The following is a 25,913-nucleotide window of genomic DNA, read 5'->3' as shown; positions in this document are numbered from 1 at the left end:
TTTTGAAAAATTAGACTGTTTCTGTTGAACAAAACTATTCAATAATACCTGGTGACAAATATTCAAATCCACATAACAGAAGTTAGGTGGTAAATTTCACTGTCATATAAAATACTCTTAAAAACATAATGAGCCACTCTTATGGCATTCATTCAGTTCATAAGTAAATTGTAAAAGCTTTAAAAAGGAAGAAAAATCCAGCCACACACTTTAAAGATGTTATTTGTTTATCTGTTTAACAAAACTGACAGTACGAAGCTTCTTTTGCATGTTACAATGACATGTGTTAAAGGTATATTTCCTTCGAACCATTTACCCTTCGCCACTGGTGAAAGGCAACAAGATCTCTTTACAAAGTCTCGTCTTTTTCAATAAATTTTGCATGAAAACATGTTATCCTGGCACAAAGTTGCCTGCTGTCACATCCGAAGTGTGATAAATGTTTAATGAAAACAACACCACACAGCTTGGTGTCAGACAACAGCTATCACACAGCCCTCCTTTGATCCAAACAGACACTTAAAAGGAGTTCTAAGCACACTCTGCACCACAGAACTCTATAACCTATATGCAAATAGGGGTAAATTAGCATAAATGACTTCCTGCTGCATAAAGAAATAAGAGGTAAAGAAAAATATGACAGCCTCTAAGAGTATGTAACTGCTGTCAAACTCAAGTCCAGCATTCCCAAACCACTTCCAACATCTTCTGCCAAACACTAGGTAGGAAAAACCTCATCAACAGGAATTTAACACATGAAATTCTACAACTGAAGATAGGAATATTGCTAAGTTCAAAGCCATATCTTTAACACAGAGTATGACTACTACTTGATACTAAACTTCTAAAACTAATTCTAACACTTTTTAATTATCAATACCCACATTTTATAGAAGAATAAAGTTCACAGAAAATAAATTGTCTTGTAGGGGAAAAAATTGTGGAAGATTTAAAACGAGCATTAATTCTAATTTCTGCAATTTAACTTTCCCAGAATCTAAACCCTTTAGCATACTTTTTTTTAAGATGTATTATTCATAAAGGCTGGGCTTCCCTTACGGCTCAGCTGGTAAAGAATCTGCCTCCAATGCAGGAGACCTGGGTTCAATCCCTGGGTTGGGAAGATCTCCTGGAGAAGGGAAAGGGTACCCAATCCAGTATTCTGGCCTGGAGAATTCCATGGACTGTACAGTCCATGGGGTCACAAAGAGTTGATGTCACTGAGTGACTTTCACTTTCATTCATAATGGCTACATGTTCAAAAGTAGCAATTCCCATGAACAAAAAGTATATGCTGCCTCTGTTGATATACTTTCTGTGTTTTTAGTATATAAAAATATACCTAAAATAATTTTAATACAAGCAATATAACTTCTAATTACATTGCACAGTCAACTCTTCAGTGGAAGATTTTACATATAGGCCATGGGCTATAACCAAAGCCTAATTTCACTGCTATCCCTGTGACTTCTAGATATATTTTCAAAGAGACTTAAAGAACACAATTGATTTAGTGGGAGTCACATTTAAGAAATTATATTTAAATACATCCATCTCACATTACCCACCAAAAAGCACTGCTGCAGTGCATTCTGTATATCCAGAGGGAAAGTCTTACCTCTCTTAAAAGTAGAAAGCTTCAGAAAGTTATACAAAGGAAAAAGTTATCAACTCAAGTGTTTGGGAAAACTATTCCAGAAGTTCTTGATGGGCACATTTCTGAGAAGAGCATTTATCTACTGAAAAGCTAATGAGGGAATAGAAAAAGTGAAAAGCTTTCACAGTAGTATCTCATAAAGGAAAATACATTAGGTTCCTGATGAATCCTAAAGTTATTCAAATTAAGAAAGCATTGTACTAGGCAATAAATGGTTTAAACCAAATTTTCTCAGCTAGTGATTTAAAATCATGATTGAAAATAAACTAAAATCAATGGCGATGGCACCCCACTCCAGTACCCTTGCCTGGAAAATCCCATGGATGGAGGAGCCTGGTAGGCTGCAGTCCATGGGATCACAAAGAGTCGGACACAACTGAGTGACTTCACTTTCACTTTTCACTTTGATACATTGGAGAAGGAAATGGCAACCCACTTCAGTGTTCTTGCCTGGAGAATTCCAGGGATGGGGGAGACTGGTGGGCTGCCATCTATGAGGTCGCACAGAGTCGGACACAACTGAAGCGACTTAGCTGCAGCAGTAGCAGCATTCAAAATCTACTCTTAAGGATGGCAGTATGATATAAAATCAATAGTGGTATGTCACTGGAAGTATTGACATTTATTAACAACTAATTTTCAAAGAAGTCTATAAAGATGTTTTATAGTGGTTGACTATACTTTTCCCTAGGAGAAGGCAATGGCAACCCACTCCAGTACTCTTGCCTGGAAAATCCCATGGGCGGAGGAGCCTGGTAGGCTGCAGTCCATGGGGTCGCTAAAAGTCGGACACGACTGAGTGACTTCACTTTTCACTTTCATGCATTGGAGAAGGAAATGGTAACCCACTCCAGTGTTCTTGCCTGGAGAATCCCAGGGATGGGGGAGCCTGGTGGCTGCCATCTATGGGGTCGCACAGAGTCGGACACGACTGAAGCGACTTAGCAGCAGCATACTTTTCCCTGGTGGCTCAGACAGTAAAGAATCCACCTGCAATACATGAGACCTGGGTTCAATCCCTGGGATGGGAAGATCCCCTGGAGGAAGGCATAGCAACCCACTCCACTATTCTTGCCTGGAGAATCCCCATTGACAGAGGAGCCCAGCGGGCTGTAGTCAATGGGGTTGCAAAGAGTCAAACACGATTGTACAACTAAGCACGTACTTTTTGGAGGTTGAATAAAGTGTTTCTAGAAAAGGCTCAAATGGGATATACAATTTAAGTCAGAAGACTTAAATGGGATATACAATGTTCACATCATCAAACGAAGTTATAACTATAATATGCCATGGAAAGTTTCATATTTCTAATTTTTGACTCTCAATAAAAGTTTGCTTAACAAAATGGTATTGTTAGGTGTTCAATTTCAATTTAATAACTCTATTGTTACTAAAATTTATTTTCATATTGCAAAGACATGTCCTCATAAAAGAAATATAATCATCTAATGATACAATAAATATTTGTTCTAAAAAATTTGGGGGGGGGAACTTATATAAACAAATAAAATCTGCATCAATATTTTAAAAATTAAATATTCCTAGAAATCAAGTTTTAAAAATATAAAACATTAAAAATTAAAGTCATGAAACTTTCTTGATAAAATCTAAGACAAGGCTTGGTTAGTGTCTTTCCTGTATTAATTTTTTACTCACTGTTGTAAAGAAAGGCACCTTTTAATCCCTACAAACACCTGATATCCTCCTAGTTTATATTAGGTCTCTGTTCTTCAGCAAATTAATAAAATGAATAGATCAATTTATGATATTATAAGATATATCCTAATAAAAACCATTAAAATTCCCCAGAAATTTCCAGAACTTGTACTCAACTAGCTGCTATTTTTAAAAGGTTTTTCAGAATTTTCCTATTATTTTTTCCAATTTATAAAATACTCCTTTACCCATTATTGTACTTACTCTCCTTTGCTTTCTACTTCATAAATGTCCACTTTATGTCCTACCAATATTTGTAAATATTTGTATTCTCAAATTGGTTTGATGAAAACAAAGATTGTTATGCATAAAGAAGCAGAATCACATGAGCTGTTATTTTCTCTTATATGAGGAAGCATGTAGGGTTATTTAGTACAAGCTAAAATCCTTGTTCCTGAGTTATACAATCACAATGAGTTGATACATAAGTCCTAATTCAATCATTTGTGAATCTTTTTTCCTTTCTCTCCACCTACACATGTTCCTTAAATCAAATTTCAAAGATCCAATGAAACCATCACAAAAGTACATTTAATTAAGGCCTAAAAATTTTTGTGGTTTTATTAATATAATGAAAAATAACTTCAAATAAACAGATGAAATGCTAATGTGGGAAAGTACAGAAGAAAGGCAGAAAAGGAATTAATCTTTTACTAATAACAGATATCCAACCCAATCAGAGAAAAATAAGGCACAGAAGATTCTTTCAGTTTTCTTTCAGCTACTTCCTACGAAAGTTTAAGCAACAGCATATCACTTGAACTCAAACACTACAGATCATCATCAATAACTATGGGTTGTGTGCTATTAAGAGTCAGGATACTATTGTCAGTGAAACTGAATTAGAAGCCTAGCTCTGCCATTTATTTACAAGTCCTATGATCACAAGTCTTCATCTGTATAAAAGGGATAATAAAAGCACATATTTCATTAGGTTATTATGAAAATTAAATGAGACACTATATGTCTAGCAAAACTTCTGACACTTAGAAAATATATTTAAAATGTTAGATGCTTATTATAATATCCACAGTAAGTAAAGCATTTTGTTCATGTAGACCTCATCATAAAATTACTTGAATTTCACTGGCTTCTCACTGCCTGTAGAATTAACTCTAATATCCTTAATATAACATGTAAAGTGAAAGTGAAAGCTGCACAGTCGTGGACTTATTGTGATCCCATGGACTGTAGCCTACCAGATTCCTCTGTCCATGAATTCTCCAGGGAAGAATACTGGATTGGGTAGCCTGTTCCCTTCTCCAGGGATCTTCCCAACCCAGGATCAAACCCAGGTCTCCCACATTGCAGGTGGATTCTTTATCGTCTGAGCCACCAGGGAAGCCCAAGAATATTGGAGTCAGTAGCCTATCCCTTCTCCAGCAGATGTTCCCAGCCCAGGAATCAAACCAGGGTCTCCTGCGTTGCAGGTAGATACTTTACCAGCTGAGCTACCAGGGGAGCTCCACAACATATAACCTCTCATCATTATTACTCTTCTATAAACCAACCCCATTAGACTTCAGTTCTTCAAGAATGCCATACCCACTTTGCCTTCCTCCAAGTATCAATATTTCCACATGAAGTTCATTTTGCATACAACATTCTATGCCATTTTCTCCTTCCTTCAAATAATAAAAATCTCATCTTCAAGAGCCCATCCTAACATGCTGACTAATCTAGGTTGACTAGTTTAATGTTCATGAAAATACCTTGCAACTAGAATATGTCAAGACTGAAGATGAAACCCAGTGTGCTGAGACTGGCCTGTTGGAAAAATAAAAAGGGTCCAGGTCTGCTTACCTCCAAACTGTTGGTTATATTAGCAATAAATATACTTATCGTTTAAGCCAGAGATTGACAAACTACAGCCCTTGGGCAAATCTAGCCAGCTGCCCATTTTAAAAAATAAAGTTTTGTTGGAATTTAGCTATGCCATTCATTTAGTATTATCTATGGCTGCTTTCATGTTAAAAGAGCAGAGTTTAGTAGTTGCAACAGAGACATAAGACCCAGGAAGCCTAAGTTATTTACTATCTAGCTCTGCAAAAAAGCTTCCTGCCTTTGTTTAAGCTACATTTAGTTAGGTTTTGTTACTCGTAGCCAGAAGTATCCTAACCCGCACGAGTTAGTTTCCTTTTGAAACATTCATCTGATTTCACTGCAATAATTTATATATCTTCCTTTCTATATATGCTTATTTTGCCACCTGCATGAAATCTCTCAGTAGGATTGGGCAGCCATTATGTACCGATTACTTAACATACACATGACAAATAGAAGGCATTCAAATATTGTTGATAGAACAAGTGAACAAATGAATGAGTCAGTGTATCTGATCCATAACCAATAAATATTTATTAACAAATATGTACATTAGGTATTCTGAGTGAGACAAGAGACCATACAACAGCATGCTCTGCCCTAAATGGTTTAAAAATCAGGTTTACAGACTTCCCTGGTGGTCCAGCAGTTCAGATTCTGCATTTCTAATGCAGGGGGCATGAATTCAATCCCTACTCAGGGAACTAAAATTACACACAGCACACTGCAGCCAAAACACGAATAAAATAAAATAAAATAGTCTATTTAAAAGAGAAAGAAAAATCAGGTTTAGGAAATAAACTTGAAAGCTGTAGAAAACAAATATGTAAGTTATTTCTGAAGCAAAACAGGGGGCATTGTCACATGTAAGTACTACCATACTAAATGTATATATCAATGATAGCCCCACTAAATCCTGATTTTAGATCATACCAAAGGGTATGAATTTGTGTGTACTTAGCACTAACTAGAAGGAAGGGCACACTGACATAATACCACCCTGTCCTATGGGCCACTAAAACCATGAAGGTGACTGAATCAGGCTATTCACTGCTTTCTGGCATCCATACTCAGGGCCCTTCAACTGACACCTCATGTTTTGACCCTGTTCATTACCTTTGTTGAGATTTAAGAAATAATGACAAATACGATATTATTATCTTATAAACCTGTCATCCAGGAATGAGTCCCTTGAACACAACAAGCTCTGAGTGATCAAAGAATCTAACCTGTACAGCTGGCCCTTCAAGATTACTGTCACCATATGAGACCCTTTCCTGAAACTACCCAACCTCCTTATTTATTTATGCTCTGGCTTCTCTTACCTTTAAAATGCCCCATATAATACTTTATGTAATATCAACTTTATTCTAAAAATGTAAAACTTGATGAGGTAGAAAGCAAAGATTTAATGACCAGTAAAAATCATAGTCACATCACATAATCATAGTCACGTAATATCTAAAGCATAAACCAAAATGAGGAGGGGAAAAAAGGAACAAGGGGCAAGGCATTTCCTTGACTGACATAATTTATTTGTCCTCTTAGTCCATATTTCCAGTCTTAGAAACTTACTCTACACACTCTCTTCTAATCTATCATTCTTCTGACTTTTACCCCTTATCAATATATTTCCCCCATACCCTCTCTGATCCTTATTTCTTTCCAGCTCTGGCTAAGTTAGCCTCCCTATCTTTAAAGCCAGATATCCAACCCTATCTCCTCTAATATTCAACAATCCTTAAAACTAGAAAAGATAGAACTCAGGATTTTATAGGGCAGTGACTGCTCAATGTGCATTAATGGCTGCAGGGTGATCAGGGAAAAGAAAGTCACATAATAATGTAACACGTTCCCAAAATCCACTACAAATGGATCATTTCAAAGAATACATAAAAGCCAATAATCCAGGCAGTTTTATATAGGATCACTGTAAATCTGGATAAAAATAAGCATACAGACAACTGTGAAAAAGAAAGGGATGGGAAGAGTTCCATATCCTTCAATAAACTTAATTCTTTACAGAATCAAGATCTCAAGGAATCATATCGAAGATCTTGGTAAGCTCTTCAATTTAACACTGAAAAGTGACACACTAAAAGACAAAATACTTGTACTGAAGTATTAAAGTGAACATATATAGGGTGTTGAAAGAATGACAAAAGAGCACAAATTCTAAAATGCTCTACTTCACAGAATAAAAGACCCCAATGTCATTTTGGAAAAACAAATAAGAAGCTATAATTTAAGCTAATAAAGATTTCGTTTCATTTTAACATCTTCTAATTAAACAAACAGTTTTGGGTGGACTTCAACATCCAAAAATTCAAACAAAACATTCAAACATCCAAACAAAATTAGAACAACTGTTTTAATGAAAACAATTCCAGAAAAAATAAACTCTGGGTCTCATATGCACATACACTCACCTAACACACACATACATCTTTATATTAATGAAGTCCTCATTCTACATTGAAAGAAGTCTTAGCCAATAGTAAATCATGTACTTCCCTCCCTTATTGTTTTTATTTTTCCCTAAGAGTTTTACAATAAGCTAATATACATCTTCAATAGTAAGTAATCTTCAAATTTTAAGTATCATATTCATGATGAGGAAAATGGAACTTCTCTAACAAATTATGTAAATTTTCCTTTACTGACATAATAAGTTTTGACAGTACAATTTATTTCTAAGATTTATTTTATAAATATTAAATGAAAACAGGAATAGAAAGGAAGTACGTAAAAATTTGAGATAAGTATTTTAACTTATCTTTTCTTCTTTTTCCATTACATTCTCCTCTCTTTTCCATCTAAGAAAGACATCAGAAGATGAAAATACATTTGATTGCTGCTATGGAATCACTGAGTCACCATTGCTTTAGATTCACTTCAACTTACCCACGTTTGATGTTGTGTAATTCCTTGTCCTTGCCTTTATCCTTTTCCTTTTCTCTTTTCTCCTTATCTCTGCCTTTACGTCGTTCTCTATCCCGAGACCGACTACGTGTTCTTCTGTGACTTGACCTTTCACTGCTTCGACTATGGGAACGTGGCCGAGGTCTTGATCGGGACCTATGGTAAGTAGATTTCATTAAATACATTGAGAATATAATTTGTATTATGAAATAAAATTTTTTTAACTGTCTGAAAGAAAAGGATTTAGTTTTAATTAAGGATTCAGTTAACTGTGTGAAGTGAGCATCTAAAGATGATTCTTTATGAATAAGCATATGTGAGGGAAACATAGGGTGCCAACTTTACAAAAATATAAGGTTTAGTCAAAGAGTGTTTGTTCAGGTGTTCACAGGACCCTGTTGGCATAATGGATACAAATCCGCCTGCCAACATAAGGGTATGTGTTTGACCCCTGGTCCAGGAAGACCCCACAAGCCTTAGAACAACTGAGACTGTGCACTACAACTACTGAGCCCGCACTTTAGAGTCCATGAGCCGCAGCTACTGAGCCTGCCCACCTAAAGCCCATGCTCTGCAACAAAAGAAGCCACTGCAATGACAAGTCTGTGTACCACAGCTAGACAGCAACCTCAGCTCTCTGCAACTAAAGAAGAGCCCACACACAACAATGAAGACCCAGTGCAGCCAGTAAATAAATAAATAAATAGAAAAAAACAAAAGTGCGCCAGCCTTGTAGTACTACAACCAGCTTTTAAAAAAGTGTTTGTTTAGTCAAAAAAGTCTTAAAGTTCAAATCAAGTCTTCAATGCTGAAATCTCTTCAACATAAAATAACAAATCTAAATGGATCTATTCTAATCCCCAAGAATTAGGATCTTCCCCATCCCTACGAACTCTGCTTCTATTAATATATTGATTCAACATAATTTCCTGTATTAGTTACACTAAAACTATTCTTCTATATAATCCAGCTTTTCTTTCATTAAATGGAGGACAATATTAGGTCGGATATATTATATGCCTTTAAAAAGTAAATATTTTTAAATCTGCCCTATAGTACTGACAAAAAAGTCTCTAACAGATTGATGATCCTACAGACATTATAAAAAACTGTCTGAAGTCACTGAACAGTGACTGAAAGAAGGCAATGACCTATAAAAGGGAAAAAAATCTTACTATTTAAACATGTTGCTGATTTATTTAACATATTTCAAACAATTAGGTTATGGACCAAAAATAATGAGCAATGACAATACTTGGAAAAAAGAAACAACAATAAAAAAGATTGTTATTTTATGAGTTCCTTTTCTGAGGACAAGCCTAAGTCTGTGCCATGCAGAACAGCTAAAACTCCAACAGAGAACTTTAAAATTTATGGTCTAAAAAACTAGAACAAAGACCCAGGAAAATCATCACCAATTGAAAATTAAAGGGGAATCTTGGAAAAAGAGTCAGGAGAGCTAAAAATTGTAGCTGTAAATGCTATTCAGACCTCTGGCTGAACCTTAACTTAGATCATGCAGGAGGGGCAGACTCCAAACAGCTAAGGAAGAAAGAACTGAACTAAATTTTTAACTGCCCATAGAGAGACTAAATCATCTAATACACATTAATGAATTCATTTAATTTTCTGCTTTAAAAAAAGGTAAACAAAAAAGGTTATATTCTTCAGAGGAATATAATAGAGTTCATAATATTCAAAACATGACATTCATCGTGTCCATGATAAAATTCAAAATTACTAGATATACAATGAACATGAGAAATATAACAAAAGATGAGATGAGATGAGTCAGATATTGAATTAGCAGGCAAGGATTTTAAAGTAGTAGGTATAACTATGTTTGTCCTGAATATAAAGCTAAGAAATTTTAGAAGAAAAATAAGAAAGTAAAAAAATTCTGTAACTGAAACAATACAATATATGAAATTAACATTATACTAAAAGAGACCAGAAACAGGCTGGTAGCAACAGAGGGAGAAAAAAGCTCTGTGTATTTGAAAATAAATAAATTGAAATTATCCAATCTGAAGAACTAAGAGGAAAAAAGATTGTTAAATGAAAAGAAAAACAGATCTTCTGTAATCTCTGTGACAATATTCAAATGTATAACATGTTTATTTAAACTCAGAAGTAGAGAAGTAGAGAAAATAATGAGATAGAAATCAATGTTTTTTTAAAGTGGTGGCTAAAATTTCCCCAGATTCAGTGAATAAAAAATTTACAGGGACTTCCCTGGTGGTTCAGTGGTTGAGAATCCACCCCTGTAATGCAGAGGATGTGGGTTCAATCCCTGATTAGAGAACTGAGATCCCACATGCCTTGGAGCAACTGAGTCCTTTAACCACAACTAAAGAGCCCATGTGCCACAATGAAAGATTCTGTGTGATGCAACGAAGATCCTACCTGCCACAACTAAGATGCAGCCAAATAAATAAAATATTTTTTTAACTTACAGTCAAGAAGTTTAATGAACTCCAGAATAAATGTGAAGACCATGACTAGTAATACCATAGTAAAGCTCATGAAAACTAAAGATAAAGCAAAATCTTGAAAATAGAGAAAAACTGACACATTACATACAAGAGAACAATACATGAATTATCACTGGCTTCTCACAGAAATAATTAAGATCAGAAGACGTGGAACAAAATTCTTAACGTGGTGAAGGGGGTGGGGGAAACCAAACTGGAATTTTATACCCAGCAAAAATATCCCTCAAAAAATAAAAGTAAATCAAAGGCATTTTTGAGATAAAGGAAAAGTAAATCATAATCATCAACAGTTAATAATGTACATTACAGTCTGTATTCAAGAGATTTCTTCAGGCTAAACAGAATTATAAATGGTGGAAACTTGGGCCTTTAGAAAGGAAATAAAGGCCACTAGAAATGGTAAATCTAAGGGTAAATTAAAAAAGTACTTCCCTTAATTTAGTTAAAATACATATGTACTTAAAGTAAAACAGTGTTTTACTATAGGGTTTATAATTAAAGTAGATATAATGCATGTAATCTCTAAAGAATAAATAATGGGGCAGGTAAATGAACATATACAGTTAGAAAGTTTTTACATTTCACATGAACAGTGAAATACTAACTCTAAGTACACTGAAATGGTAAGGGTATATATGTAATCCTTACATTGACCATTTATAGGAGAAAAAAAAAGGAGGAGGAAGAGGAACAAAATACAAAGAAGTAAAGCTAAAAACCCAAACGATGAACCAAAAGAGATTTCTTTAAAAATATTCATTAACCCAAAAGGAGGCTGAAAAGGCTCCCATGTCTTTCCATAAGACTTTCAAGATTAAGCAATTCCTGACCAAAAAACAAAAGCAGAGTTGTTCCATTCTCCAATAGATTCGGATGAAAACAAGTAATAAATCAAGTATAACTCCAAGATGAGACACTGGAGAAGAATCAAGCTGGGTCTATATGAAATCACACAAGAGATGGCACAAAGTCGCTTACATCCTACCATATCACTCTGAAAGTGTCACTACCAACTGGACAGTCGGATGAGTCTTATTGGGAAAATGATTTTTCTCTGTTTCTATAGTTTTGCACTAGCAGGTTGGTTTGGTAAAAAATACCTTTTGCTTGAGAAGGGAAAAAAAGCCAGAGTTTGCCCAAATAAATTAAAAAGCAACACAAAACTATAAACTATCAACAAGATAATGTACTTTTTTCCATTAAAAAATTTTTTTTTATTTTATATTCAGTTCAGTTCAGTCACTCAGTCGTGTCCGACCCTTTGCTACCCCATGAATCGCAGCACGCCAGGCCTCCCTGTCCATCACCAACTCCCGGAGTTCACTCAGACTCACATCCATCGAGTCGGTGATGCCATCCAGCCATCTCATCCTCTGTCGTCCCCTTCTCCTCCTGCCCCCAATCCCTCCCAGCATCAGTCTTTTCCAGTGAGTCAACTCTTCTCATGAGGTGGCCAAAGGACTGGAGTTTCAGCTTTAGCATCATTCCTTCCAAAGAAATCCCAGGGCTGATCTCCTTCAGAATGGACTGGTTGGATCTCCTTGCAGTCCAAGGGACTCTCAAGAGTCTTCTCCAACACCACAGTTCAAAAGCATCAATTCTTCAGCGCTCAGCCTTCTTCACAGTCCAACTCTCACATTAGAGAATAGTTAATTAACAATGTTGTGTTAGTTTCAGGTGTACAGCAAAGTGATTCAGTTATACATATACATGTATTTTTTTTTTCAAATGTTTTTCCCATTTAGGTTATCACAGAGTATTGTGTAGAGTTCCCTGTGCTATACAATAAGTCCTTGATGATTAAGATATGCACTAAATATAGATAAATCATGTAAACACAGAACAGCTGGAATGAATACATTAATATCAAATAAACTAAACTATCACCCTAGACACTAAGAAACTAACTTATCACCCCAATTAAAAAATGGATACTTCATGATGATCAAATGGTCGATTCATAAGTATAAATCATACAAAATATGTTTATCTGACCACAGCAGAATTAAGTCAGAATTCAGTAACAATGTCTAGGGAAAAAATAAAAAGTGTAGAAATGAAATAATACACTTCTAAATAAATCATGGGTCAAGTAAGAAATCACAAAAAAAAAAGAAAATATTTTGAACTGAAAGACAATAAAAATATAGCATTTTAGAATCTGTGCGATGAAACTAAACCAAGGTTTAGAGGGAAATTTATAGCTTTAAATGTTTCCATTAGAAAAGAAAAGTCTAAAATCAATTACTTAAGGTTCCATCTTAAGAAGCTAGACTAAGAAGAGAAAAGTAAACTCAAAGTAGGGAGAAAAAGGAAACATTAAAAAGCAAAAATCAATGGAACAGAAAGCAATAAAGAAAATTAACAAAACCAAACTCTGGTTTCCCAAGAATATCAACAGATTTGGTAAATCACTAGCTACACTAATCAAACAAATAAGAAACGAGAAAACACAAATCATCAAAGAGATTTAAAAAAAAGACTGTTGATAAAGAGATCACATGAACTAGTCTGGGGTACTCAGGACATATATAGGGCTTGAAGAAAACTATATGAGTTTCACGGGTAGTAAGTTCTGTTCTTTTTCATCCCTAACTGGTTCATTCAGTGAGTAAAGAGCAATACTGCATCATGAGATCACACACTTGTTTTAAAAAGTGATTTTGAGAAGCGACAATATTTATTGCCAGCAATAAAGAATCCGTCTGTCAATGCAAGAGATGCAGGTTCAATCCCTGGGTTGGGAAGATCTTCTAAAGAAGGAAATGGCACTCCTCTCCAGTATTTCAGCCTGGGAAATCTCATGCACAGAGGAGCCTGGAGGGCTACAGTCTGTGGGGTCACAAAAGAGTCAGACACAACCTAGCAACTAAACAAACAACAAAACAAAACAATATTTATTGCTAGGAATGTCAATATGGGTTTATTATCCTAATTTACAAAAGGTAAATTTGCAGGATTTTCTCTTTGACTACTTTCTCTCTTAATTTTGACACACTCCTCTTCCACATAAAATTTTAATTTAGCAACAATTTAACTCTAATACTTTGGCCACCTGATGTGAAGAACTGACTCATTTGAAAAGACCCTGATGCTGGGAAAGATTGAAGCCAGGAGGAGAAGGGGTCGACAGAGGATGAGATGGTTGGATGGCATCACCGACCCGATGGACATGAGTTTGAGTAAGCTCCCGGAGTTGGTGATGGACGGGGAGGCCTGGTGTGCTGCAGTCCATGGGGTTGCAAAGAGTCAGGCACGACTGAGCGACTGAACTGAACTGAACTGCCCTACAGACACTTATGTATTCATTTCTAGTTAAATATTTTATTATATGTGGATATATAAAATTTTTAACAGATAATTCTAAAATCTTTGAATAATATTCAGTCAGACTTTAAAGTTTTTGGATGAAAAGAAAGCAATAATAATAAAAAAGGGGGAGACCTTTTTTGTGATAACCATGGCCATTACATACACAGTATACACGTGCACACACACACACACACAGAGTATATTATCTTAATTTGGTTTTACATTATAATTCTGGCAATTAGTTTTCACTGAACTAGTGAAAATATAGAATAGCAAAAGAGAAATGAGTCAAACATTAGCTTAAACTATTAACAACAAATCCCTAAGAGCTTTTCTTTTTTTTAAATAAAACTTTTAAGTTCATTTCTAAATGAGAGTCCCCTTGGACTGCAAGGAAAGTCCAATCCCCTTGGACTGCGAAGAGATCAAACAGCCAATCCTAAAGGAAATCAACCCTAAATATTCATTGGAAGGACTGATGCTGAAGCTGAAGCTCCAATTCTTTGGCCACCTGATGCAAAGAGCCAACTCACTGGAAAGACCCTGATGCTGGGAAAGATAAAAGGCAGGTGGAGAAGGGGATGACAGAGGATGAGATGGTTGGATGGCATCACCAACTCAATGGACGTGAGCAAGGTCCAGGAGATGGTGAAGGACAGGGAAGTCTGGCATGCTGCAGTCGATGGAGTTGCAAAGAGTCGGACATGACTGAGCAACTAAACAGCAAGAACAACTAAGAAAAATACACTATTGGACAAAATGTAGACTCATTTGTGGACCACAGATAAGGTAGATAGTGGCAAAATCATGTATTTATGGTATCTTAAAAACTAAATGCATATGCTCTTAATATATCCAAAGCCAAAGAAGTATTAAATCTAAACAAAATAAATTCTCATATAACCCTGTCGTCAAACAAGTTACTTTCTTTCTGGACATCTGTTTCCTCACCTATAAAATGTTGATAATATCTACCATTCAGGATTATTATAAGGATTAAATAGTAGTACCTGCTGAATTATGAGATAGCAGGTGATTTGGGAGTAGGCAGGCACTGAGAAAAAAGTAACTGTGGGATGTGCTAATCCAAATGAATGAGTAAAATCTGAGTCAGAACATATGAAATGTTTCCCTCAAACCACAGCTAATCCAGTACAGAGAAGTATTATGCTTCTGACAGACTTTTAAAATGTTAAGTCTGACTAAGGATTACAGTTTCAATATATTTCTTTTATATAGGAAGGTAAATAATAATCATCTTGATTAAAGATTATTTGTCTTCTCCACAGGAAACCTTAGCAACCAAATACACGATATTCGCCAGTTTTCTATAACAGGAAAATCGTATCACCCATCATTTAAGCCTTTGGAAAATAAAGAGAGATACTTTTTAGAGTCCAGGAAGGCATTATAACATAAGGACAAAAGACCTAAACTAGCCCTGTCCCAGAGAAACCTGAAAGTAGGATAATTCAATCACCATCAAAGCAAAAATAAACACCACAACTAGAAACCTTCTATCAATTACTATCTGCCTCACTCTTCCCACTGCAACTACTTTGCTAATCTCTACTCCTTCCAACCTACCCAATAGCTGAAATAAACTCAATTATCTCCAAATTCATCTTATAATTTTCCCTAACACAAAGACTCGACTGTAGAAAACATATGCCTACCATTTTACAAAAATATCTTGTTCGTTATGTCTTCATACAAGCAACATATGCCATTCTGAAATATTTTTTTTATGAATGTTGCTGATATGGCTCAATGACCTATGATAGCAATAGCACATACATAGTTTAAGTCACTCATAAGGTCAAATTAAAACAGTAAGTTGTAAAACATCATAGTATACAAATATAAGCTACTAGCTCCCCCCCCAAATGTTTTAATATTCATTATTTTAATTATCATATTGTAGGCCTCTTAACTTTGCTTATAGACTACAAGAAGCAAAACACAACTCTGGAGAGAATAAACAGAAAAAAGATAGCAAATCCAAAACACAGTTTTTACAACAATATTATTAAAGGCTGTTAAAAAAGGACCACAAAATCAAATATATATTTTAGATGAATTAAGCTGCTGACTTCTTTGCAGTCATAAGAATTACACAATTTTGAGTAAAATACACATCCTAGACTATTAACAACCCTGTTTACTTTATTAAGTAAATTTAATTACATATTTGAAGGATCTCCATCAAGAATAAAAACTAAAGAGTTTTCCTACTTGACCACAGAAACAAAAAGTCAAAGAAACTATACTACAATTTCCAATGTTATTTTCCCCTCATTCCTTAAATAAATACCTTTCTGATAAATCACTCTAGAAGTCTCTAGAGTACCAAAGCCAATATGGAGATATATTATAACCAAAGAAATATTTGATAAAAAATGTGGCACTCTAGAACACACAATATATAAGTAATAAATGGACAGTAAGATGTCTATTATACCAGATAAATGCTTTCAATATCTACACAATAGGAAGAATCACCATAACATCCCTACATAAAATGAATTACTGCCCTCAAAAACCAATTTGTCAAGTTTCTTAATTGGCTAATAAATTCTAAACACATGTAATCAAAATAAATATCCTAATATTTTATCTTTCGAAAAAATAACGACAATACTTCAAATAGTCTCAAGTAGAATACTATAAAATAGACTATATTTACCATAAATTAAAACAACTATAATTAAAATTATATTTATAATTTTATATTGATTAAACTAACATGGATTCCATGTCAAGATGACATTTTGAACTCAGATATCTACTTTCATCTCCAAAACAACCAAAATCATACCAAACAGGAATTAAAAAAAAAAAAAAAAAAGACATACGCTCAGGGAAAGAGATGCACTTTTGAAAAGGGAAGTGTCCACTTGTGGCTTGGTGGTAAAGAGAAGCAGAAAACAAGGTGCTGAAGCTCAGGGCTCTATAAAAACAAGAGGACATCAAGGATCTGAAAACAGACCTAGCTTTCCCCATAAAGTTTCCCATTTATTAAAGAAATTCCACCTCACTGCATTAATGATAGCATACTGCCATTCAAGAAATCTTATAAGTCACACAAAACCTTCAGCCCATCAATTAAATTGTCTGTTACTGCCAATCCAGGAAAATTTTGTACATTATCATAAACAACAAAAAAGAATCTAGAGAAATCCCTGGAGGTCCAATGGTTAAGACTCTGAGCTCTCACTGGCAAGGGCTTCAGTTCAATCCCTGAATCTAACATCCATACAAAGCAACTAGAAGAAAACAAGCAAAGTTAGACCCAAAGTTTTTAACTGATAACAAACATACACCACAAAAAAACACAGCAGAAGAGACTATAAAATTCAAATATGAATTTTGGTTGTTGTTCAGTTGCTAAGTTATGTCTGACAACTCTTTGTGACCCCATGGACTACAGCACACCAGGTTCCTCTGTCCTCCACTATCTCCCAGAGTTTGCTCAAATTCATGTCCATTGAGTCAGTGACGCTAACTAATCATCTTACCCTTCTTCTTTAGACTTCAATATTTTCCAGTATCAGGGTCTTTTTCAATGCGTCAGCTATTTGCATCAGGTGGTCAAAGTATTGGTGCTTCAGCATCAGTCCTTCCAATGAATATTCAGGGTTGATCTCCTCTAGGATTAACTACAGAGAAGGCAACGGCACCCACTCCAGTACTCTTGCCTGGAAAATCCCATGGACGAAGGAGCCTGGTAGGCTACAGTCCATGGGGTCGCTAGGAGTCGGACACGACTGAGGGACTTCACTTTGACTTTTCACTTTCATGCATTGGAGAAGGAAATGGCAACCCACTCCAGTGTTCTTGCCTGGAGAATCCCAGGGACGGGGGAGCCTGGTGGGCTGCCCTCTCTCGGGTCGCACAGAGTCGGACATGACTGAAGCGACTTAGCAGCAGCAGCAGCAGGATTAACTAGTTTGATTTCCTTTCAGTCTAAAGGACTCTCAAGAGTTTTCTCTAGCACCACAATTTGAAAGTATCAATTCCTCAGCACATAGCCTTCTTTATGGTCCAAACCTCACATCCATACATGACTACTGGAAAAAACAGAGCTTTGACTATACGGACATTTATCACAAGTGATGATTTTGCTTTTTAGTATGCTGTCCAGGTTTGCCACAGCTTTCCTTTCAAAGAACAAGCATCCTTCAATTTTGTCACTGCAATCACCATCTGCAGTGATTTAGGAAGACTGTTTGGTGATATCCACGTGTAGAGTCATCTCTTGTGCTGTTGGAAAAAGGTGTTTGCTATGACCAGTGTGTCTCTTGGAAAAACTCTGTTACCTTTTCCCTGCTTCATTTTGTATTCAAGGCCAAACTTGCCTATTATTCTGGGTATCTCTTGACTTTCTACTTTTGCATTCTAATCCCCTATGATGAAAAGGACTTTTTTTTTTTTTTTTGGTGTTAGTTCTAGGTCTTATAGGTCTTCATAGAACCAGTCAACTTCAGCTTCTTTGGTATTACTGGTTGGGGCATAGACTTAGATTACTGTGACACTGAATGGTTTGCCTTGGAAATGAACCAAGATCATTCTGTCACTTTCGAGGCTGCACCGAAGTACTGCATTTCAGACTCTTTTCTGACTATGAGGGCTACTTCATTTCTTCTAAGGGATCCTTGCCCACAGTAGTAGATATAATGGTCATCTGAATTAAATTCGCCCATTCCCATCCATTCTAGTTCACTGATTCCTACGATGTCAACGTTTAAGCTTGCCATCTCCTGCTTGACCATGTCCAATTTACCTTGATTCATGGGCCTAACATTATTCCAAGTTCCTATGCAATACTGTTCTTTACAGCACTGGACTTACTTTCACCACCAGACACATCCACAACTGAGTGTCATTTCTGCTTTGACCCAACTGTTTCTTCTTTCTGGAGCTATTAGTAATTGCCCTCTGTTCTTCTCTAGTAATGTATATTGGACACCTTGCAATCTTCAGGAGCTCATCTTCCAGTATATTTGTTGACTTTTCATACTGTTCATGGGGTTATCACAGCAAGAATACTAGACTGGGTTACCATTTCCTCCTCCAGTGGACCACATTTTGCCAAAACTCTTCACTGTGACTTGTCGGTCTTGGGAGGCCCTACATGGCATGGCTCATAGCTTATGATGGGCCATAAAGCTAATCTCAACACATTTCAAAATTGAAAGGTCTTCAGGCTTTGGTCTCTAACAATAGTGAAGAAAAAAGAAAGAAACAAAAGACAACTAGAAAAGCCTCTAAATGTTTGGAAATAAAGTAACATATTTCTATATAACACACAAGAAAGGTGAAGTCACAGTTTTATTTGAACTAAATGAAAACTAAAATATGGCACATCTAAAATGTGTAGGCTATAGCTGAAGTATAAAAAAGAGTATTTGTAGCATTGAATATGTGTATTAGAAGAGAATAAAGCTAAAATAAATGATCTAAGCTTCCATCTCAAAGAATTAAAAAAAGAATGGAAAACTATACTCAAAGACGGAAAAAAGAACCAGGGGATAAGAGGAAGGAGGAATAAATTGGGAGACGGATGATATATAGACACTATTATGTATAAAACAGGCAACTAGTAAGGACTTAGTGTAGCACAGGGAACTCTACTCAATACCCTATAATGACTTATGTGAGAAAAGAATCTAAAAGAGAGTGTGTACTTAGCCACTTAGTAGTGTCCAACTCTTTGTGATCCTATTGACTATAATCGATGGGATTCTCCAGGCAAGAATACTGGAGTGGGTAGCCATTCCCTTCTCCAGGGAATCTTCCCAACATAGGAATCAAACATATATATATATATATAACAGATTCACTTTGGTGTACACCTGAAACTAGCACAACACTGTAAATCAACTATACTCCAATAAAAAAAATTTTTTTTAAAGATAGTAAAAGGAAAGAAACTTGAAAAGCAAAAAATGAATTAACCAGAATATCAAGAAGGACAAAGTTGATTTTCGGAGAAGATTAATAAAGCTGATAAATCCTTGCTGGAAATGACAAAGAAAAATAAATCGCAAATAAAATAATCATTTCTGTAGTTAAATGGCCTTTTGCTCCTAAGCTATTAAAAGCTATGGAAATAGCCCTCCCACTATAAACAAGTAGAAAAGCAGACAAAATGTGTATAACAACTATGTCAGACATTGGACAAATGGCAGCATACAAGTGTGACTCCCTAAGAAAAGGCAAACAAAAAAATGGGAACCCTGGGATTGCCCTGGCTTACTGCCATGAGGAAGTTTCCAACCAACAGAGCATGGAGAGAAAGATTTATAGACTTGCTGAGCTAGGGAGACAGAGACAAACCTTCAAAGAGGCTAAAGTACTGAGTTTTCTAAGGCATTATACCAAAGAGAAGAAGTTGGACAGAAAAGGGATTCTCTAGAAATCTGCATAGGCTCTTTAGTTCTTTGACAAGTTCCAGTCTACAAATATGTGAGATTAAATGCCAAAAGACCATGAAAAAATACACTGGACAGCAATACAAATTCAGAATATCATATGGGAGAGAAATAGTGTTCTACCAGTCAGAGTTGAGACACTTTGTACATAAGGTATTGTATGGAGTCAAGTATTAATTTTGGAGCTAAATTAGCCATAGAATAAAGGTACTCTGGATCCATCCTAACAGAGCTGAAAAGCAAGACTTGATATTGTCAAAATACTACCTGGTGAAGTTAGATCATTGCTACATGAGGCTTACTATATTATTGTCTGTTTTAATGTATGCTTAAAATTTTCCACTCAAAGGCTAAAATTATTATTTGAAACATCATGCCTTCTTTATGGTACAACTCTCATATCCATACATGACCACTGGAAAAACCATAGCCTTGACTACATGGACCTTTGTTGGCAAAGTAATGTCTCTGCTTTTGAATATGCTAAGTTGGTCATAATAACTTTTCTTCCAAGGAGCAAGCAAGCGTCTTAATTTCATGGCTGCAGTCACCATCGGCAGTGACTTTGGAGCCCCCCAAAATAGTCTGTCACTGTTTCCTCATCTATTTGCCATGAAGTGATGGGACCAGAAGCCATGATCTTAGTTTTCTGAATGTTGAGTTTTAAGCCAAGTTTTTCACTCTCCCCTTTCACTTTCATCAAGAGGCTCTTCAGTTCCTCTTCCCTTTCTGCCATAAGGGTGGTGTCATCTGCATATCTGAGGTTATTGATTCCCAGCAACCTTGATTCCAGTTTGCCTTTTATCCAGCCCGACATTTTGCATGAGGTACTCCGCACATAGGTTAAATAAGCAGGGTGACAATATACAGCCTTGACATACTCCTTTCCCAATTTGGAGCCAGTCTGTTGTTCCATGTCCGGTTCTAACTGTCACTTCATGACCTGCATACATGCTTCTCAGGAGACAGGTAAGGTGGTCTGGTATTCTCATATCTTTAAGGATTTTCCAGTTTGTTGTGATCCACACAGTCAAAGGCCTTAGTATTGTCAATGAAACAGAAGTAGATGATTTCCTGGAATTCTCTTGGCTTTTCCTATGATCCAACAGATATTGGCAATTTGATCTCTGGTTCCTCTGCCTTTTCTAAATCCAGCTTGAATATCTAGAAGTTCTTGGTTCATGTACTGTTGAAGGCTAGCTTGGATAATTCTGCTAGCATGTGAAATGAGTGCAATTGTGCAGTAGTTTGAATATTCTTTGGTCCTGCCTTTCTTTGGAATTGGAATTAAAACTGACCTTTTCCAGGTATACCAAAAGACTATTTTAAATATACCCAATGACAAAATGCTATTTTGTTAGAAAATACACACATTCTGAATTTTAACTAAGATAATTAAGTGCACTAATATTCTTCAGCTTTGGTCACTAACTGAGTCTACATCTACCTCACAGATATTTATCTGGATCAGTACTGTTGCCAAATCAAAGTTAACTGTCCTCACTAAGTACAGAGGATAAAGCCTCTAGCTATTGTAGACCAAGTATCTGTAAACAGGGATTATTTGTGCATCCCTGTAATTCCCTATTCATAGTGCCCTCACTATTATAACTATATATAACATATTGCCCTAGTAGAAAATTCTGAAACACATGGGAATACCAGACCACCTGACCTGCCTCTTGAGAAACCTGTATGCAGGTCAGGAAGAAACAGTTAGAACTGGACATGGAACAAAAGACTGATTCCAAATAGGAAAAGGAGTACGTCAAGGCTGTATATTGTCACCCTGCTTATTTAACTTATATGCAGAGTACATCATGAGAAACACTGGGCTGGAGGAAGCACAAGCTGGAATCAAGATTTCTGGGAGAAATATCAATAACCTCAGATATGCAGATGACACCACCCTTATGGCAGAAAATGAAGAAGAACTAAAGAGTCTCTTGATGAAAGTGAAAGAGGAGAGTGAAAAAGTTGGCTTAAAGCTCAACATTCAGAAAACTAAGACATGGCATCTGGTCCCATCACTTCATGGCAAATAGATGGGGAAACAGTGGAAACAATGACAGACCTTATTTTGAGGGCTCCAAAATCACTGCAGATGGTGACTGCAGCCATGAAATTAAAAGACACTTACTCCTTGGAAGGAAAGTTATGATCAAACTACACAGCATATTAAAAAGAGACATTACTTTGCCAACAAAGGTCTGTCTAGTCAAAGCTATGGTTTTTCCAGTAGTCATGTATGGATGTGAGATTTGGATTATAAAGAAAAATGAGCACTGAAGAATTGATGCTTTTGAACTGTGGTGTTGGAGAAGACTCTTGAGAGTCCCTTGGACTGCAAGGAGATCCAACCAGTCCATCCTAAAGGAGATCAGTCCTGGGTGTTCATTGGTAGGTCTGATGTTGAAGCTGAAACTCCAACACTTTGGCCACCTGATGCGAAGAGCTGCCTCATTTGAAAAGACCCTGATGCTGGGAAATATTGAGGGCAGGAGGAGAAGGGGATGAGATGGTTGGGATGACATCACTGACTCAGTGGACATGGGTTTGGGTGGACTCTGGGAGTTGGTGATGGACACGGAGGCCTGGCATGCTGCAGTTCATGGAGTTCCAAAGAGTTGGACACGACTGAGAGACTGAACTGAACTGAAGTGCCCTAACTGAAGAAGAATCTATCTTATTAAAGTTTCAGATACATTTCAGTTCAGTTCAGTTCAGTCACTCAGTTGTGTCCGACTCTTTGCGACCCCATGAACTGCAGCACACCAGGCCTCCCTGTCCATCACCAACTCCCGGAGTTCACTCAAACTCATGTCCATCCAGTCCGTGATGCCTCAAACTCATGTCCATTGAGTCAGTGATGCCATCCAGCCATCTCATCCTCTGTCGTCCCCTTCTCCTCTTGACCCCAATCCCTCTCAGCATCAGAGCCTTTTCCAATGAGTCAACTATTCGCATGACTATTCAGCATGCTAAAAGCTGAAACTCCAATACTTTGGAGTTTGGAAACTCCAAAGTATTGGAGTTTCAGCTTTTAGCATCAGCCCTTCCAAAGAACACCCAGGACTGTCCTCCTTCAGAATGGACTGGTTGGATTTCCTTGCAGCCCAAGGGACTCTCAAGAGTCTTCTCCAACACCACAGTTCAAAAGCATCAATTCTTTGGCACTCAGCTTTCTTACAGTCCAGCTCTCACATCCATACATGATCACTGGAAAAACCATAGCCTCGACTAGACGGACCTTTGTTGGCAAAGTAATGTCTCTGCTTTTGAATATGCTATCTAGTTGGTCATAACTTCCCTTCCAAGGAGTAAGCGTCTTTTAGATACATTTACTTGGACCTAAAACTTACACTTACTTCCACTTTTTTCCCCTTCTATTTGCCATGATGTGATGTGGGAACCCACTTCAGTATTCTTGCCTGGAGAATCCCATGGACAGAGGAGCTTTGTGGGCTACAGTCCATAGTGTTGCAAAGAGTCAGACAAAACTGAAGTGACAAAGCACAGCACAGCATGGCACAGATGGGACCAAATGCCAGGATCTTAATTTTTTTAATGTTGTTTCAACCCTGAATATTCATTGGGAATGATTGATACTGACGCTGAGGCTCCAATACTTTGGCCACCTGATATGAAGAGCCGACTCACTGGAAAAGACCCTGATGCTGGGAAAGACTGAATGCTCTAAAATATGAATAATATGCTTGTTTAGTATATCTCTTATATAGCAGTATTATAGGGAATGACATTTGCCCCTATTGTTAGTAATAATCTTCTAAATGCTAAGAAGTATGCCAATTGTATTTATCTATTTTATCTCTTAATTTTCCAGAGTATTTAAACATAGAGTTGTTACTTTCATCTCCTTTTGGCATTTGGGGGAACTTTTTTTTGGTGGGGGAACAGACAACTTGGGGTTTGGTTTGGTTTGAGTTTTGCTTTGAGAATACTGAACTCTGAAAAGTTCAGAGGTCAGAGCAAATGTGCGATAGAGCTGAAATTTGAACACAGGTCTGTCCACATCCTTTCAACTACAGCCCACTGTCAGTAAGATCTGATTGCAGTATCATTTTCAAATAAAATCTATAAAGAAGGAAACAAATATCTACAGATTCATTTCTAAAATATTATTTAAATATTTAACCCCACTTTATTATAGGTAGATCCATTCAACTAAATGTCTTAGAATTAGTCATGTCAATCTTCAAAAATTCCCAATCATCATGTCTAGCCCCCCATTTTTAAGAGATATTAAAAGGTACAATTGGGAAGGAAAAAAAGCAAAAGAAAAATGCAGAATCTAGTGCCTCCCCTCTAAAAAAGCATATAACCCACCCACTATGCCAAAGGTTAAGTCATTTAGTCAAGTTCAAAGATCTTCAAAGACTTCTTAGATCCAGATAAGCCCATATGTTACCAAAATTCTGCAAAAAAGCTATTACTTTCCAATCTGCTTCTCATGTTTAAGATACAGAACACACAGATGCTTGGCATCACTCATCAGTCTTCCTAAATTTTCACACCAGATAATCAAGGTCCACCAATAACTTTCCTATCTGAAAGTCCTAGAAATGTCTTTATTCCATCAGTGTTTGGTTCACTTCTTAAATCTGAAAGTAACCATAAAAGACCATTCAGTTACTGTACAATAAGTGTTAATTTGCTAATTTCTTCACAGGTAATCAATTAAAATGTAAAATATTGGATAAAATTAGTTGCACTAAACTTAACAGCTGCTCCATAAGCATAATTAGTTTCACAAGGGCCATATGTATTCTGAACAGAGACAGAGTTGAAACAAATAGACAGATTTTAAGTAAGTTTGAGAAAATCTGCATTTAATTAGCAGGTGGGTACTACAACTGCATAACGTTTTTATACATTTATATTTATGAAGTGACAGAAGATCTAAAGGCTTTTTAAAATGGCGTTTATTGTTTGAATGGGAACTGTTTTGCTGCATGCTAAAGTGATTTAAATCCTTATAGCTCTGCTTTGAAAAAAATCATAAATGGTGAAAGAAAACATGTGGAAAACTGTAAAACTAGAAAGAATTTGCGACAAAAAACAGATACACATACCATAACTAAAAGGAAACTACACTTAATTAAATGTACACTACATCTGGAATATCAGCCTAATAAAACGTGAAACTATTAATTTTCATTGTTCTAAAGGAAATGAGGTCAGTGTCATTTAATAATTCCTCCAATTACATTGGACTAACTCATTGGACTGTATGTTCTGGACACCATCTAATCTTAAAATGCTATATACTTTACAATATCCTTAAGTCAAATTTTTAAATAAAAGCATTTAAATTACAAAGAAGTAAAAGAATAAAATCAGCAAATGAAATTCTTTAGCCACTGGTAGCTACCAGTAATATATTTTAAACATTATATTTTTTGGATAAGGTTTTTCATGGATGCCCATAAGTATGAGATCACTCTTGTTAGTTCTTATCAGCACTAAAATAATCATTTTAAATTTAAAAGTAGAATATATAATTTTAAAAATGAAAATGATGTTTACCTGGCC

General features: G+C 36.1%; 1 protein-coding gene and 1 pseudogene across 3 annotated transcripts in view; one reads left to right on the top strand and one right to left on the bottom strand.

Annotated features, from left to right (window-relative positions):
- The window catches only part of RSRC1 (arginine and serine rich coiled-coil 1), a 440,840-nt gene that overhangs the window by 324,078 nt on the left and 90,849 nt on the right, over window positions 1-25,913 (bottom strand). For all 3 annotated transcript variants that reach the window (XM_086392028.1, XM_086392034.1, XM_086392044.1), the window contains exon 4: window positions 8,102-8,275. In XM_086392028.1, coding sequence (XP_086248154.1) covers window positions 8,102-8,275 — 174 coding nt within the window. The remainder of the gene's footprint in view (window positions 1-8,101; window positions 8,276-25,913) is intronic.
- LOC147379403 (putative ribosomal protein eL39-like 5 pseudogene) lies at window positions 11,404-11,612 on the top strand (annotated as a pseudogene).

Source organism: Bos grunniens, chromosome 1 (assembly GCF_055505025.1).
Source record: "Bos grunniens cultivar Pamir isolate PY7600 chromosome 1, Bosgru_T2T1.0, whole genome shotgun sequence".
Classification (NCBI taxonomy): Eukaryota; Metazoa; Chordata; class Mammalia; order Artiodactyla; family Bovidae; genus Bos; species Bos grunniens.
This window is presented reverse-complemented; position numbering and strand designations above follow the sequence as displayed.